At 39.2% G+C, this 16,581-nt stretch overlaps 3 protein-coding genes across 5 annotated transcripts; 2 read left to right on the top strand and 1 right to left on the bottom strand.

The window, feature by feature from the left end:
- Positions 1-2,986: 2,986 nt before the first annotated feature.
- Positions 2,987-3,521, top strand: LOC122652328 (probable calcium-binding protein CML16). Its single transcript, XM_043846038.1, has one exon. It carries the CDS (start codon positions 3,018-3,020, stop codon positions 3,516-3,518), a length of 501 nt encoding a protein of 166 aa, XP_043701973.1. The 5' UTR covers positions 2,987-3,017; the 3' UTR covers positions 3,519-3,521.
- Positions 3,522-5,780: 2,259 nt separating this feature from the next.
- Positions 5,781-6,914, top strand: LOC122651053 (pentatricopeptide repeat-containing protein At3g62890-like). The gene has a single exon (XM_043844390.1). It carries the CDS (start codon positions 5,781-5,783, stop codon positions 6,912-6,914), a length of 1,134 nt encoding a protein of 377 aa, XP_043700325.1.
- Positions 6,915-8,310: 1,396 nt separating this feature from the next.
- On the bottom strand, positions 8,311-15,544 carry LOC122652627 (putative phospholipid-transporting ATPase 9). 3 transcript variants are annotated; one of them, XM_043846420.1, is made up of 12 exons: positions 14,978-15,544; positions 13,113-14,464; positions 11,914-12,024; positions 11,138-11,414; positions 10,937-11,025; positions 10,732-10,840; positions 10,272-10,481; positions 10,040-10,165; positions 9,848-9,946; positions 9,380-9,571; positions 8,649-9,287; positions 8,311-8,565 (listed from the first exon to the last, which is right to left on the bottom strand). In XM_043846420.1, exons 1-11 carry the CDS (start codon positions 15,368-15,370, stop codon positions 8,655-8,657), a joined length of 3,591 nt encoding a protein of 1,196 aa, XP_043702355.1. In that variant the 5' UTR covers positions 15,371-15,544; the 3' UTR covers positions 8,311-8,565; positions 8,649-8,654. The 3 variants fall into 3 exon arrangements, with proteins under 3 accessions (XP_043702355.1, XP_043702356.1, XP_043702354.1); XM_043846421.1 differs by having other exon boundaries at positions 8,311-8,574; positions 8,658-9,287; XM_043846419.1 differs by having other exon boundaries at positions 8,311-9,287.
- Positions 15,545-16,581: the final 1,037 nt, after the last annotated feature.

Raw genomic sequence — 16,581 nt, 5'->3', positions numbered from 1 at the left:
CCTAACTCCAATTTATTTATGGGAATTTTTCAGATCTACTAGATAAAAAATAAATTAAGAAAAAAACTAGTATAAAACAAAATCAAACCTATTTGATTTGTAATTACTTAGGGGGCAAGAACTACCTGGAGTGTACCATGGAAAGATGGAAATCCCACCTATGGTGATGCTTGCGTGCAAATTCCCATTGTTCAGCAGACGGGCATGTACTTTAGAGGCCCAAACAATGATCCTCTTTCCTTAATTTTCTTATGGGAAGTAGTTTTCTGCACGGGAGTGTGGCCTACGCCAACACTCCCTTGTGTCCATCTCACTCCTCCTCATGTGACAAGATACCTCTGCCCCTTGTTTTAAGGAGAAGAGAAATAGACACAAGGGGGTGCTGGCATAGGCCACACTCCCGGACTGAGAATTTTTTTCCCTTTTCTTATATCATAGATTTATGCAATTTTTTTTGGGATAAATTATAGATCACCCCCTATTTTCAATCGAAACTCAGATCATCCCATGGTTTTTGAAAAAACTCAAATCACCCCCTGATTTAGACTCCAATATGACAAATTAGTCCCTACCATTAGTTTTATGCTGTTAAGTGATGATGTCAGTCAGTTAAATAAATTTAAATCCCTAAACTATCCTTGCCTAATGTAGAGTTACTTTTTTACCCATGGTAGTTAGGATTCTTTTCAGTGTTTTTTTTTAATTAAAACAAGGAATCGAAGAGGGAATATTCCCCCTCTTTCTTCCCCAAATCGCTAAATTGAGAATGGAGAAAACCCATTTAGGGTTTTAACATCCACCACCGTGGTCTCTTGCAACGATCAAACTAGAGACCTGTGGCCAAGCTGAGACACGACGAACGACCGTCTGGGTGCCACTTCCACTATCACATATCCTAGACAACAAGATCAGTAAATGTTGGGGATAGGCTATCCTTTGCCCTAGGGCGATTGTCCATTTGGATTTTTTAGAATAACCTACACAATACAGAATGCAGATGGGGATTCAATTAGTAACAACAGAAAAGAACTGAAAACCTTTCTCGATTTTGAGCAGATGGACTGCTGCATTAGCCCTACCGAGTCCAGCTTCATCGGCACTGTCAGCCGCTACAATTGTCTCCACTCGAGTCACATTGGGGAAGATGGGTTCCACCACATCAAGGTGATGCAGAGACACTAATGGCATCACTGGATGTGCTGCTACTAGCCCGAACAGGTTCCTATACACATCGTATTGCATCCATTAACCAATACAGTGAAACCAATTCGTATTAGCATCGTCGTCCGACATGGGTTTGAGGTTAAAACTTAAGAAAATCGAAGAAGTTCTATGCAATTGTAGCCGGTGAAGATGCGAAACCCACAAACAACCAAACCCTTAAAAAAAAAAAAAAGTTAAAAAACGAAAGAGGAACAGAGAAAAGAATATTTCCTCTTTTCGTTCAGAGGAAGCTTTTCAATGGGTTAGTGGGTTTGTGGATCAGCAGTGCTTTGTGAATTATTTACCGCATCCCTTAGTTTCTTCCAACAAGCAAGCTTCTAACATGATTGCAAGTGATTTTCCCCCTAAACCACATATTTCCTCTTTTCGTTTCCCCCATCTTGGAAAAGCCAGAGCAGAGTGAAAGGCTCAATTAGTACAGTACGCAGATGGGGATTTAATTAGTAACAACAGGAAGGTTTTTGGGTTCTTTTGTAGATTTGACTCCGGATTTATCTATCCGTTTTGACCACCAATGAACAAATTTTTTTTTTTTTTAATGTTTCAATGTAATACCCAAATAATGGATTGTTCATTATGCCTAAACTGCACGACGGTAATTGTGGTGGTGGTGGCGGCGGCTGGGGCAATGGTGATTGTGTAGTGGTGGTGGTGGTGATTTAGGGTATAATTGGAAATATCAAAATTGGTATCCTAAATGTAATTTACAAGCTTTGGGTATCTAAAGTGCATTTTCCATAAATGTTAGGTACCTCAATTGTCATTGTTTATCTTATTTTGGTTGAGCTTAAATTTGTCATTTCACTTTTTTGTTTGATTTAAGTTAACACTGTTACTAGTAGAGGGGGACATTTGAGTTTTTTAAAAAAATCAGGGGTGATCTAAGTTTTGATTGAAAACCAAGGGGTGATCTATAATTTACCTTTTTTTTTCTATTTTTATTTATTTTGTGGAGAGGGTCATTTGACCAAGTAGCATAGGGGAGCACACTAGGACTTAACTCCTCTCAGGTTCCCTGCCTGGTCAGGTTCGTAGGTTCCTCTCATAGGGGGTCAAAAATGACGACCCCACCCCCTGTCCGAACACACTGATCGGGTGGGATGAGGTCATCATTTCTGTCCTCCTTATGAAAGGAACCTACGAACCTGATCGGACAAGGAACCTGAGAGAAGAAAAATTCGCACACCAATGATTTCATGTGTGAGATAGAGGTGCAATTGTCCAAACAACAAGTGTTCCTTACTAGATCCATTAAACTCTCAGGTTCCCTGTCGTGTTGGTACAATTGTCCGAATCTTAAAGTTTATTTTGTATTTATTTTCATATCTCACGTCTTATAATTTTTAGATATAACAGCTATAACAGTTGACTCTCTAATTTATTCAAGGGAGATTAACAGCTTAGCTAACTGTTTAACCAACCAATCGAGATCCTCTACTTTCGCCTGTCCCTAGATTCCCCTTCACTTGTAATAAAAGATAAATATCTTAATAACCTTCCACGCGTATATGCCAGTTACCCACACCAAGTCCTGAGTCCTGACTTAATAATATTCACCGACGCGTTTTCTCTACTTCCATCATTCCAACTCTCAAAACAACAAACCCAACCCCCCTCTTATCTAATATAACAAACCAACCATCCCATCCCATCCATATATGTTTTGGACCCCAAACCAGCTAACACTGACGATTCTTCCTCTCTCTCCTCCTCTTCTTGAGCTTCTTCCACCACCACGCCACCTCTTGCACCTTCCCTTAACATCATTGACGCTAGCTAGCTGCGTGATCTCCATGACTACCACCACAGTACAAGCCAACCAACGAAAACAGCTGAGAGAAATATTTGGCCGATTCGATATGGATTCAGATGGCAGCCTTACCCTCCTCGAGTTTGCAGCGCTTCTACGGTCTCTTGGGATCAAACCAACTGGGGATCAAATTCATGTCTTGTTGGGTAAAATGGATTCTAATGGAAATGGGTCAGTGGAATTTGAAGAATTGGTTGCCATATTATCCCCTGATGATGATCAAATGGAGAAGCAAGAGGAGATATTAATCAATCAGGAGCAACTATTGGAGGTATTTCGATCTTTTGATCGTGATGGCAATGGATATATAACTCCCGCAGAACTCGCCGGTTCAATGGCTAAGATGGGTCACCCTTTAACTTATCCAGAGCTTACAGAGATGATGCGTGAAGCTGATAGTAATGGTGATGGTGCCATTAGCTTCAATGAATTTACCACTTTAATGGCGAAATCCGCCACTGATTTCCTCGGCTTCACCCTCTAATTTTTTTTTTTTTTTTTTTTTTTGGGGGGGGGGGGTGGGATTTGAAATGTTTTTGTTAGGGTTCTTGATAGGAATTCCATGTACATGGTTAAAACCCAGAACAAGTGTTTGTAGAAAGAATTGAATGAAAGGAAGCTACGATTTCAAGTCATCCCCTCCCTCAGTGGGAGAAAATTTCAATCAAATCTTTCAATTGGAACCTCAAGAGGGGCTTTTTGGTAATATGAAGTTTGCTCCACAGTTAGCATGTGATCAGATTGGTTTGTTTATGTTTTTTACTTTTAAATATGTGTTGTTACATTGAATGTCTTCACTGTCCTTGCACATGAATCCATGTGTATGGCTGAAACTTAACACATGGATACAGGTAGCCAATTGCTCTCCAAAGTAGTCGGACTAGGGATGTAAACGGATATCCGAAAATCCAAATTTCAATTTGTATTTATATAGGGGTATTTGTATCCATTTAGGGGTATCCGGATTTAAATTCGAATAATAAAAAATAATTATTCAATCTAAATAGATATCTAATTAATATAATAAAAAAGTAAGTAGCTAATGATGTTGAGGGTTTTTGACGCTGCAACAGGTTTTAAAGAAAGAGGAAATAAGAATCATGAAACTCAACTGATTGAGAGTGAATCGTACATGTCGGGAAGGGGGAGGGGGGGGAGGAAGGTCCAGTTACAGAAGTTAGGGATGTAAACAGATAGTTGGAAATTCAAATTTGATTTGCATATGATTCGTAATTGTTCCATTTTCGATCCGTTTACGTTTCTGGCGCTAGCTAGTCCAGCACTCTGTTAGCAAAAACACGTTTCAAAGTTTGTTTTAAATGTGTTTTCTTTTTTTTACTGTTTTAAACACGTTGGAAAAAATGGCAAATGGCAAGCATTCCGATTTTAAATGCATTTAAAACACGTTCCCATTTCTTTAGCGTTTTGTAAGAATTTGGATTTGTTAAATAACGGCTTACTTAACTGAGCATATCTTTCTCTCCCAAACTCTGATCAACTTGATTCTTTCACCGACGTAAAAGACTACATTTCTCATGATATCACCTTTAATTCAAGGTCAATGCATAGACCCTGAGATTGAGTTACAAATTGATGTATCTACTAAAAAGGGTTTCTAAAACAATGACTCCCAATTCCAACTAAACATGCATAACTCCATGAGTGTGTTGGCTGTGTTGACAGCAATGAGCAACAACATAGCCAAACCACATTGCTCAACTTTGGACATTATGGTGTATGAATTACGAATTGATATTGGATGATATTAGATAATATGGAGTTTACAATGGGTTTTAGAATATATATGGATTAATTTTGGATGTTCCAATTATTTTGAACATTAGAAGCATTCATTTCAAATAAAAATTCCTCAATTTATGTGAAAATAGTGCCCATTTTTTTTTATTCTATTTTTTTTTTTTGAAATATAAACATTTAAAACATATACTCTCCGCTTTCTGTTTTTTATCATTCTCTGTTATTTTTACCATTTCATTTTACCTTCTATTTGTAATTTTTTACCGTTAGATTCCCTTTTTTTGCTGGTTTTTGCTAAATATGGTCCAGCACACATCAGATGGACACGTTTATCCATGTAAACCAAATCTTAATGTAATTTTGGACCAATTAGATGAATTTTTCTCCTCTTAGGTTCCCTGCCCGGCCAAGTTCGTAGGTTCCTCTCATAGGGAGGGCAAAAATGACGACCTCACCCCACCCAGGCAGTGTGTTTGGGCAGGGGATGAGGTCGTCATTTTCGATCCCCTATGAGAGGAACCTACAAACCTGACCGGGTAGGTAACCTGAGAGGACTCATATAAGCCTGATATTTCATAGCAACAGTTTTTTTGTTTTTTTTCTTTCTTTTGGTAAACATAGCAACAGCTGATTATAAGATGAAAGGCCACAAATCCTAGATGATCACTCACAGTCACGGAGTCACATGCCGCAACCTCATAGGGTCATACTGAGACGTTACAATCCCATCAACTGTTTGATCAAAATTCCGAACGACTCCTCGACCCTTACATGGAACACAGCCCTGCGAACCTCACCTCCCCACCATGGTCTCTCTCTGTATTCTCACATGCTCCGGTCTAGCGTTTTTCCAAACAAATTCACCTTCACTTTCCTCCTCAAAGCCAGCAACAGGATCTCAGCGCCTAATCAATGGCTTCACTTACATTGTCATCTCATCAAATTTGGGTTCGGCGCGGACCCTTTTCTTCAAAGTTCTCTCATTGGCATGTACGCCAATGCAGGTCTGGTTAAAATAGCTCAACAAATGTTCGATAAAAATCCTTGCAGAGACATAGTGTCTTGGACCTCTCTTGTCTCGGCTTATGCTAAGTGTGGCCTTCCTGATGATGCACAACGAGTATTCGATGAAATGCCTGAACGAAATGCTGTGTCTTGGGCAGCTGTTGTCTCGGCCTATTCTCAGAGTGGTCGTCACAAGGAAGCGTTATTAGTGTTCCACAATATGCGTAGCGCTGGATTTGAACCTACTCAGGCTACACTTATCTCTGTCCTCTCATCTGCAGCCCAGCTTGGTGCTCTTGAGGAAGGGAAGTGGGTGCATGGTTATATTGACTACAATGGAATTTCTTTGACTGCCAGTCTTGGCACTGCACTCCTTAATATGTACGCTAAATGTGGTTGTATCGATGATGCAATGCAAATTTTTGCGGAAATGCCTTTGCGGGATTCTCTTGCTTGGACTGCAATGATATCTTCACTTGCTATGCATGGACAAGGAGAGAAAGCACTTGTTCTCTTTGATGAAATGCTCAGTCTAGGATTGCAACCCGACCATGTCACCTTCGTTGGTGTTCTAAGTGCATGTAGCCATGCTGGGTTGATTGAAGAGGGTCTTTATCATTTTGAGCATATGAAGAAAGTGTTTAGGATTTCCCCAGAAGTGGAGCATTATGGGTGCATGGTTGATATTCTTGGGCGAGGTGGGTACATTGAGGAGGCATGGCATTTAGTTCGGACCATGCCCATGGAGCCTGACAACTTGGTTCTCAAGAGTCTTCTTAGTGCTTGTGCTAGCTATGGTAGGGTGGAGCATGCAGAATGGGCTGCTAAGAAGCTTATCCAGTTAGACCCAAGTAGTGGTTCTCCTTACGTGCTGCTAGCAAATGCCTACTCAAGCATAGGTAGATGGGTTGATGCTGGAAGAGTGAGGAAGATGATGAGAGAACGAGGCGTCACAAAAACACCAGGGTGTAGTTTGATTGAGATAGATGGAGTTGTTCAAGAGTTTGTGGCTGGAGAAAATGAAGAACACCCACAAATTAGGGAGGTAAAGTCTCTGTTGCATGGAATGAGCAAACTTTTGAGATTAAGTGGTAATGCACCAACGTTATATGCATAACTAGTTCCAAGAGAACTTTTCTTTCTGCAAATTCCTCTATTTCCCTTGATTAATTTCCAGAAAACAATGCTGAAACACATCACCCTGTGCGGATATCCCATAAGATAATGAATAGTTCTCAAAGAAACATTAACAAGCAAGTCTATCCTCCAAACGCCTTACACCCTTCTTATCAAGAGGTAATATTGCTGAAGAAATTCTCTCTCCGTTTGGTTGCAAGGTAAATGAAGGGAAGTGAAATGAAATCAATACAAATATGGTAGGCGATATAAAAGTCAGGAAACTCAGAAACTATTATTAGTTTCAAAACTTAAAAGGGGTTGACACTATGATTCATCACCTCCATTTGTCAGTATAACTTGCCAAAACCAGCGTTTGTATCCAAAGTTGTGAGATTAGAACAGACAACAATCCTGATGCAAAGCATCCACCAACCTAAATCAGACTTGAAAAGAAGAAGTCCAAATCAGATTGATAGACAGTATGGAATGGAAAAAGGAAAGTGATGATATATTTTTTTTTTAAAATGAAAAGAAAACCTTTTAAATAGAAAAGGAGGAAAATAAAAGATCTACAACGCTAGTCATACAATGGGTTGGGCATTCAAGGGATAGGGTGGTCATTTCACCCACTCCCATGTGTCTGGACGCAGCCTGCGCCCCTGACACACAGAATATTTGGCCTTAATTCATAAACTAAAAGTAGTTAGTAAAGTCATAAAGTTGAGAAAAAGTCCTCCTTGGCCAAGGATGATCCTTTGGTATCGAGAGCCAATTCACCATTCCTAGCGAGTCTCTACAGATTTTTATTCTTTTGCATCCCAAGGAGTTTTGCCTCGTCTCTTCTAAGCATCTTACATAACAAAAATCCATATATGCCACAATAAATTGATTGTTAGAGATAATTATAACAACCCCATCCTGCTTCCTTGGTGTTAGGATCTAAAACTCCCATCAGTGATGATATTAGATGATTTGTGGTAGGAAGGTCCAGATAAAGGAAGGTGTTAGGGGGGAGATGATTTGGGAAGGATGATGGACCTTTGGAAGGGTTTCAAGTAACTTAAGATTTCATTCCCATCTAGAGATAAAATTGAGGATGTTGATGGAATTTGGTTTTTGTTTGCGAAAAATCATGTTGTTTCTCGCTGCCCAATTGAAATAAGCAGCAATGGAACCAACAAAAAGAATCCAAGTTTTGCCAGATGGAGGAACATTCAATTTTTATCCTCTCAAGTGCGATGCACTGGGCTAAAGTCCATTTGACGATGACCAAAGGTGAATTGGTGGATTTTAAAGGTGAATATGTGCACTGCCCACTGTTTTGAAAAAAAAAAAAAAAAACTATATTCTTCTTTCCATAAAACAAGAAAGAAATTTGTCAAAACCGTAGTATTACATACAAAAGGGGAGTAATAATACAAGATGGATAATCAAAACTCAAAGGGCAAAAAATGACATGGCCTGAGACACCAAAGCATCAAATTTACAGCCTTTGGGCTTCCTCTGCCCAACTAATGAATAGTTAAGTATACAACAGATTTCTGCTTTTCTGTGACTGGAAAAGGCAGCAGCAATTATCCTGACACTGGTATTGGCAAGGCAATCTTAATAGTCAAGCAGGAGAAAGCATAAGTGACTGCCTGTTCACTGAAGAATTAAAACACATCCGCTTGGCCTTCTATACATTGCCTCGCCTGACATGCAAATGGCAACCCATCCAAAATTTTGGTGCAAGCAATTACGTCCTGTGATGGCGTTTCTCTCTCAAATGTCTTTTTTTAGCTTCAACCCGGGCTGTGAAACCTACCGTGGTGGGCCGAATTGATCTCTGCCGCACCATGTGGCAGTACTCAGGATCTTCTGATTGTCCATCTATTCTTATCCATTGTATCATCGCATGATACATGGGAAAGAACCGCAACTGGATAGCAGTGAATGTGATGTAGGGGACGAGACAGGAGATTACCACAAACAGCGTGATAATCCAGTAGGAGGGCGCTGGAGCACAAGCCTCAATGAATACCTTGTAGGCAGTGGTCGATATGGTAGATGGGATAGCACCGTAGCCCAAAAGGAAAAGGTACCAAAGTACAATTCCACCCCAGATGAAGATATGTTGTATGAGGGTGAAGTAACTAACAGAGAGTGCCATCTGGCAATTCACAACCCATACAGTACATGTGTACATGGTTGCCCCCAAGATCTCCATTCCAACAACCTCTCCTCCCTTACGGAAAGCCTGGATCTCCAGTGCCTTTGTGCAGAAGAAAAAAATGATTATGCCACTGCAAACCCCATTGAACATCCAGCTCAATATTCGAATCCAGCTGAAGAGAACATTCTGCACACCTTCTTGGTACAATAAAGGGAACTGCCACATTCAAATGGGTAAACAATAAGCTACTACGAGACAAATATTTACCAGAACAGGAAGCAAAAAAAAATGGCAGATGGTGGACATACCTTGAGACAGAACCGAGCAGAGACATCCTGGTCAAACACACCCAGAGCAATCACCGGAAGTGATGTGAAGAATACATTATACAATGACATATACCAATCATTGTACGCCGCTTGCCCGGAGAATGATGCATATGCCTCAAACAAGAAGATAGTAATGCCAAACGTGATGTTCTTGTAGAAGAAGTAGCATATCTGCAGAACAGCAGGACAACAATCAGAAATAGATTTTTATACAAGTTACTTCGGTTTCTTAAGGGCTATCTGAGGTCCTCTGGATTTCTGGGGTTAAAAAAGAAAAGGTGTTTTGGGTTTAGAGCTGCTCTTCAGTGACAAAAGCCATGCTCTAATGGTAGTTGATCAAAAAGGCAGTACAGCCAAGTAAAAAATGACTGTTCTAGGAATACATCCAAGTTAAATACAACTAATCAAAAGTTTTTCATTTGACATGCCAAGACATGGAAGTCATACCATTGATGAGATCCTTCTGTAACACCAGTGGCCATGCACAAGTAGCAAACGCTCAAGATATTGAAACTGAGCAATCGCAAAGTCACTCGACATGACTGCCTGAAATCCAAAGTAGTATTATCAGAGTTCAGCAGGAATGAAGCGAAAAAGAACGAAAATGAAATCAAAATACAAAATTGCTGTTACCAGTACCTGCATGCCTTCAACACCACTAATCCCAACACCAATATCAGCTTCTTGAAGCATTCCCACGTCATTGGCCCCATCACCAATTGCTAATGTTGTCTTACCAGTTCCAACTTTAACCAATCTTGTAACCTGCATTTTTTTTTTTCTTCTTTTAAATTTTCTGTAGGCCAAATAATATTCACTAAAGTGATAACCACACAACAAAAAAAATATGCTTAAAATCACATCAACTCACGAGTGCTTTCTGTTTTGGTGATGAGCGGCAGCAGATAACGGATGCACAGCCCATAGCCAAATCTAGAAAATTGTACTTGACATCATCCTCCAGAGCATATGCAAGAGATTTCCCATCAATGATCAAAGCAAACGCATCAGAGCCTCCACTTGATGCAGTGAGCTGTGCCTTCCCTTCAGCTATCTGATTGGCAACACTTGCCTTCGATGCCTAAAACAGTCGTGAGCAATATATAATCAAACTGCATGCCATAATTAAATGTCATATTGGCCAATATTTTTAGAACTCTATTTAATAAAACACTAGAACAACTAATAAGCAACTTGGCACTGTCACCAGAATACAAAAGGCTGGATCTTTTCTTGCAAAGCTTCCCATAAAAGCAATCCAATGCCATCCTCAACAGGAAAAATGCCTCAAATACCAAAGAGATAAGAGTGAAAGGAAAATTAGAGTATACCTTGGCAATGGCAGACTTGTCTCCGTCTTTTTCCAATGCTTTGATTCCTGGTGTCTCCAAGTTGATAATTATTTGTTTCATTCCTTGTCTAAGCAGACTACATGCAAAACTGCAACATTTATCTTGAGTCAGAAATGTGAGGACAAACTAAGTTCATCTTATCTCAAGATGAAAAGTCAAGTGACTCAAAATCTAGGAATCTTACCCAATATTAATAGCAGTCTCCATTTTATCTCCAGTCAAAACCCATATTTTGATTCCAGCTTGCGCAAGTTTATCAATACACTCTGGAACCTATTAGACACAAAAAGAGAAATATCACTCCTAAATCGTACAGTCAATCTTGATAAAGTTCAGCCCCTAATAGTTTTTTTTTTTTTTTCTTCCGTTAAGGTCTTCCACTCACCCCGTGTTGCAATTTGTCCTCAACAGCAGTAGCACCAAGAAGAATCAAATCCTTCTCCATCTTCTCCGCCACTTCTTCAATCCTTGCATCACGATCTGCACTGACCAAGTTCTTGGCCTCAGTGAATTCCTCGTTAAACTCTTTATATTCGTCCTCACTGAGTTCACGATAAGCAAGCACCAAGGTTCTTAAGCCTGCATCAGCATACTCATTCATATGCTCCTGAGTCTGCAGCTCAAACTCCCTCCCCTTCTTTGCAAGCCTTTCGAACATGACACTGCTTGGAATAATTGTAGGACAGTTTTAGCATATGTTTGGAATTTGAAACTAAGCCCCTGTTTGGTTAGAAGTGAAGTAAAATGAAATAAGGAAACAAAATGACCATTTATTCATCAAGAAGAAAATGGAATGAGGAAGAAATTCTAAAAGAAACTTTCAAGTGGGTTTGAGTGGAAGTAGAGCTGATGCAGAGTGATATGGAAACATGTCGGTATAAGGTGAGAAAATTTTCAGTTCTATTTTGATTGAAAAGTGAAGTAAAATTTAGTTACCATATATTAGAATGGTTTTGAGTTTGTTACATAATTGTTCTTTGTAATCATTACATAATTTTTCATTTTATTTTAGTTTTAAATTTAATTCACTTCATTTCACTTCACATCTATCCAGACAGGGCCTAAAGAAGTTCCAAGGAATTTAGCCACGTTGAGTATGTCTTGGTCCTTTTGAGTTTTGACAATTATATAAGCTTTAAGTATATGTTGCAATTTACAAACCTGTCAGCACCCTTGCAGAGTAGTAATAGCTGCCCCTCCTCATTCCTTACTATGACAGACATCCGCTTTCTTGTACTGTCGAACTCTAAGATATTCAGAAGCTTATACGACCTGCAAAAGTTAAAAGTGATGACTATATATTCAGACACATGTTACAACTAATACTAACATAGATAGCAATATCTAAAATCCAGACATCAAACAGACTTGCATGTTGAAAATGAGAAAGCAATTTCCATAAGCATCAAGTTGTGTATATGCTATAAAAAAATTTAAAACTGGAAAAAGAAGTCAACCCTCTTGTGATACAATTCCATGTAAAGCTTGATGACAAATGCATAGTTTCAGAAAGTACAAGAAATGTATCAAGATTCCAATACAGTATAGAATCTGTTAAATCAAGTGGGGAGGGCGGGCCTTGGTGCAAGGTTGCTCCATTGTGACCAAGTTGTCACGGTTTCGAGTCTGGAAACAGCCTGTCAGTAAAAACAGGGGTAAGGTTGCATACATTATGACCCTCCACAGACCCCGCAATGGCGGGAGCCCCGTGCACTGGGTATGCCATTTATAGAATCTGTTAAATGCACAAAAAGATAAAAAATGAAACAAGATTGAATTTTGACTATATTTATCCCAAGGAGGATGATATTTATGCATCATCTGAAGAAAATCTTAGTTTGTGCAGGAGGCAAAAAATAACAGGATGCATGAATTTTTTCGTTGGGCATGTAAATTGGCGAAAAGATAGAACTGAAAAGCTAACAGTAAGGTTTTATATACCCATATAAATAGTGCTTAGGCATGTGTCTTCTATAATTTGCAAAGTCCATGTGTTACTCTATTTAGGAGAAAGATACCCTAGAAAACATTTCACTATTCATGTCCCTATAATATTTCAGAGTTTCAAAATTTTGTAAAAGCAAGATTATAGATTATACACAACAATATGCTGCTGATTGTGGCCCCAAATCCCTAATATAGGCCCATGTAATGAGGCTTGCCTGAACAATGGAATTCCTGTCGGCCGCCAAAAGAAGGAACTTTATGGATAGGCCCTGTATCCAGTTTAATGTGCTTTGGGGAATTTGAATGTAAACAGGCCCATATGTATGCCATGCAACCAATAAGTGCATTATATGATGAAGTTATGCGAAGCACTGAATGGTTCTACACTAACATACACAGTGGGAGAAACTAACCTTTCAACTTGCTTTTTGGACACAGGATCCAACTCGCGCAGTAAGATGCTTGTTTGTGTCCTCTGGTAAAATTCAAAGCCAAGTTCTCTTGCTGCAATCACAAAGGCTGCCTCATCTGGGGACTCTGCCTCATATGCAATATTCCCCGTCTCGTCATCCACATCAGGTATGGCTGTATGGCAGATTGCCAATAACCGAAGGAATTTTTGAATGACATCTGAGCGAGGCTCACTAATCCATTTCCCACTCATGACCCTTTCATCCTTAAAATTGAAGCCTTTAACAGTTGGTATTGTACCAGCAGAATCCTCAACATAGCCCATATCAGATACCTCCTCATGAACCAATGGTGAACCTTTTCTCTTAGCCATAGCCCTTTCAACCTCTGTGGTCCCGCGACCATAAGCTGTCCCAGCTATTGAACACTTGATGAATTCCATTGAATTGCACGTCAGAGTACCTGTCTTATCTGAAAGAATAGTGTCTACTTGGCCAAGTTCCTCATTCAAGTTCGAGGTGCGGGCATGTGCAGGCTTATCAGATTCCTCACAATACATGTGCAGGTCTTTGTTGATGAAGATGCTCTGCAGAACTTTGACAATTTCTATGGACACATACAAGGAGATGGGGATGAAGTAGCTATACAACATCAGGGCAGTTAAGAAATGTAAAAATGCCGAAATGGATGCATTTTTTGGATCAAAGTAAATTGTGGTGTCATCCGGTCTAAGATACCATCTTTTCATCCTGCCATTTTGAAGGTCTTCTTTAGTCCAAATACCGAAAAAGATAGATCCAATGAGAGAAATCAAAACCAACATAGAGAACATGAAGTAGATAAGTCTATCCATAGTCCTCTCAATGCTGCTTCTCTTAGATGGTGGATCCATGGAATTCTGCATAACTTTTGTGTCATGGCCTGTGAAAACAACAGCCCCATAGATATAGTCTGTATTCCGCAGCTTTGAGTCCCTAAGGAGAAGTTGCTGAGGTGAAAGGGGATACTGTTGCTCTTCAAAGTCCATAGTTCCAACAAAAGTATACAGATTCGCATTGGGGTCTTCACATTTAACTACTGCATTGAAATCTTTGAAGTCACCCTCCTCATGTAAACCTGAAGTTACATCCAGTGCTTGTTTCACTTTCAGATTTGTCTCCCCATCAAGGTTCATGGTTTCAACATAGCAGATTGCATCCTCATAACTGGAGGAAAGCAAGAGAAGGTCAGCAGGAAAGAAATCATCCTTCTCTACCTTCACTATATCTCCGACTCTCAGGTTCCTCCAATTTGTATCATCAAAACTGCCATCATGACGATGCACCTTAACCTTTCGATTGTTTGCCTCAATATCCTGTAAAAATTAGGGGGAAATAGATAATGAATACATGGAACAACTAACAAAGATAACATAATACAAATGAATAACAGAAATGTTGGTCAGGAGACAGGTCTTCCAATTTTCAAGCCTATTCAAATCTTAACGATCGATTCAATATAACAGCTATAAAAAGAACCTCAGTGAGTGTTGGAATGCCAAATGATTTTAGTAACATTCTGAAAAATCTGAGACTAGAAACTAGTCTGGTAGAAAAATGAAGGAACTGGTAAATTTCTCATATTTGAATTTCTGTAATCTGTACTGCGCCTAGTTTATTCATTTAATGATCTTTCAAAAATCAGATTTTCCGTTCATACTTTCCAGATAAAATCAAACATACGGAAAGAAGCAATCAAAAAGCTAAATTTTTAAAGCAATTAACTTGAGTTCTTGTCACCTGGTTTCAGAAGCAAGTGTCAAGCTCACATCAAACAAGTGTAAAAGCATTGACCCAAAAGGAGAGGCAAACGAAAATGGGTTAGATACCTGCTTCTTACGCGTCCAATCTTCGATGGCTTCTTTAATCATGCTAGCCCCTATCACAATACCAAGAGGGATAACGGAACTGACAGCTGAGTAAGGAGCAAGAGGTGTGAAGGACAAGCAGCTAACAACGAGGAAGAATATGTTAGCGACTCTCCTGAACTGCTCAAATAAGGATTTGGGAAAGAAAGTGGCAAGCGTATACTTGGTAGTTCTAACGTAATTGTCTCTATAATTGAGGGCTGTGGCTTCATAGCCTTCTGAGTCGTTGCAAAAGACCACCCTTGAGAACCCAGGTCCACCAATCTGTGAAAGGTCATCCCTGAGAGATGCTTTCCCACATGAGAAGGCATAGATCTTTCTGAAATGTAGCTTCCTTCTTCTACCTCCAGCCATCCTTTGCTTCTACCCCAATTTCACAACACAGATTAACCAACCCAAAACTGCTACTTCAACAGCAGAATCTCCGGATGAATGCAGCACCAATTCCAAGAATCCAAAAAAAAAACCAATTTATTTGTTGGCTTTTCCTCTTAACAGACTGACACCAAGTCTTTAAACCAGAACCCCAGAAAAGGTTCCTTAATCCTGGGCCAAAGTTCAAGCTCTCAGAAGATAAAATTAATCAAAGATAAGAGAGGGGACCAAAAAGAAATAAAACCCAGGAAGACCCACAAGAGAAATTCTCAAAATCTACAATCCAAAACCAATTTACAAGAACAAAGCTTTATAAAGACCAAACAAACTCACTAAACAACACTAACCAGAACAAAAAATTCCCCATTTCTGATCCGACTCTTAAAGATGGTGGCATGGTAAGGTAAGGTTTGGTGGCTTGAAGGGCAAGGCTTCTATAATCTATAATTCTAATTCTATATCGCCTTTGACTTGCAGACGAGAGAAACGAATTAAACACGCGCATATGGGATACCCGGTCTTAACCTCAGAAAATTCAAACCATGACAGCCCGTTTGTTTTTATCAAAAATAATAAACAGAGACAGCCCATCTGTGTGAATGAATGATTAATGCCGCTAAATCGGTTTTGACCTTCTAGAAATGGGTAGTTTTTTTTTTTTTTTTTTCTCAATTTTTGTTTTTAAAAATTGGGTTTTTAGCTTAGTTTTAAAAAAAAAATTAGAATTTGTCTGAACTCTGAAGTGATTTATTGAGGAGCATTGAAGAACCAATCTGTGAAACGAAGAAATCGTTAAATAAAAAATTTTGGAAAACGAGGGTTTTGATTTTTAAATCCAAAAATTTCAAATGTAAGAACTGTGAGAGAGAGAGAGAGAGAGATACGGATTTGTGTGTTCTGAAAATCAAAATACGCGCCGTCATGGCGGGGAAGACGCAACGTGTAGGAAGGGTCAAACGAGACTAATCACATGCTGATGTGCTCTCTCACATATTAAATTTTTTCTCTTTTTTTTTTGTACTTTTCAAGTTTTCAGCTTTATTAAAGTGTGGATTTACAAGATTAACCTTGTTTCGTTAATCTCAAAATATACCAATTTGGATCCAATTGACTTTTACTCATTAATCATTACTTTTAATATTATGTATTAATGTAATCCCTAATTGTTAAAAGGGGAAGGGTTCGTTAAG

This window comes from Telopea speciosissima, chromosome 2, assembly GCF_018873765.1.
Source record: "Telopea speciosissima isolate NSW1024214 ecotype Mountain lineage chromosome 2, Tspe_v1, whole genome shotgun sequence".
Taxonomy (NCBI): domain Eukaryota; kingdom Viridiplantae; phylum Streptophyta; class Magnoliopsida; order Proteales; family Proteaceae; genus Telopea; species Telopea speciosissima.
The sequence above is the reverse complement of the archived record's forward strand: the minus strand, read 5'-3'. Positions and strand labels throughout refer to the sequence as shown.

Excerpts from the sequence above, each read along its gene's own strand:
- LOC122652328 (XM_043846038.1), top strand. The coding sequence starts at position 3,018 with ATGACTACCACCACAGTACAAGCCAACCAACGAAAACAGCTGAGAGAA.
- LOC122651053 (XM_043844390.1), top strand. The coding sequence starts at position 5,781 with ATGTACGCCAATGCAGGTCTGGTTAAAATAGCTCAACAAATGTTCGAT.
- LOC122652627 (XM_043846419.1), bottom strand. The coding sequence starts at position 15,370 with ATGGCTGGAGGTAGAAGAAGGAAGCTACATTTCAGAAAGATCTATGCC. Across the intron at positions 11,415-11,913 it reads CTCTGCAAGGGTGCTGACAG|TGTCATGTTCGAAAGGCTTG; the intron begins GTTTGTAAATTG and ends TATTCCAAGCAG. Across the intron at positions 9,947-10,039 it reads GTGGTGTTGAAGGCATGCAG|GCAGTCATGTCGAGTGACTT; the intron begins GTACTGGTAACA and ends TTTGGATTTCAG.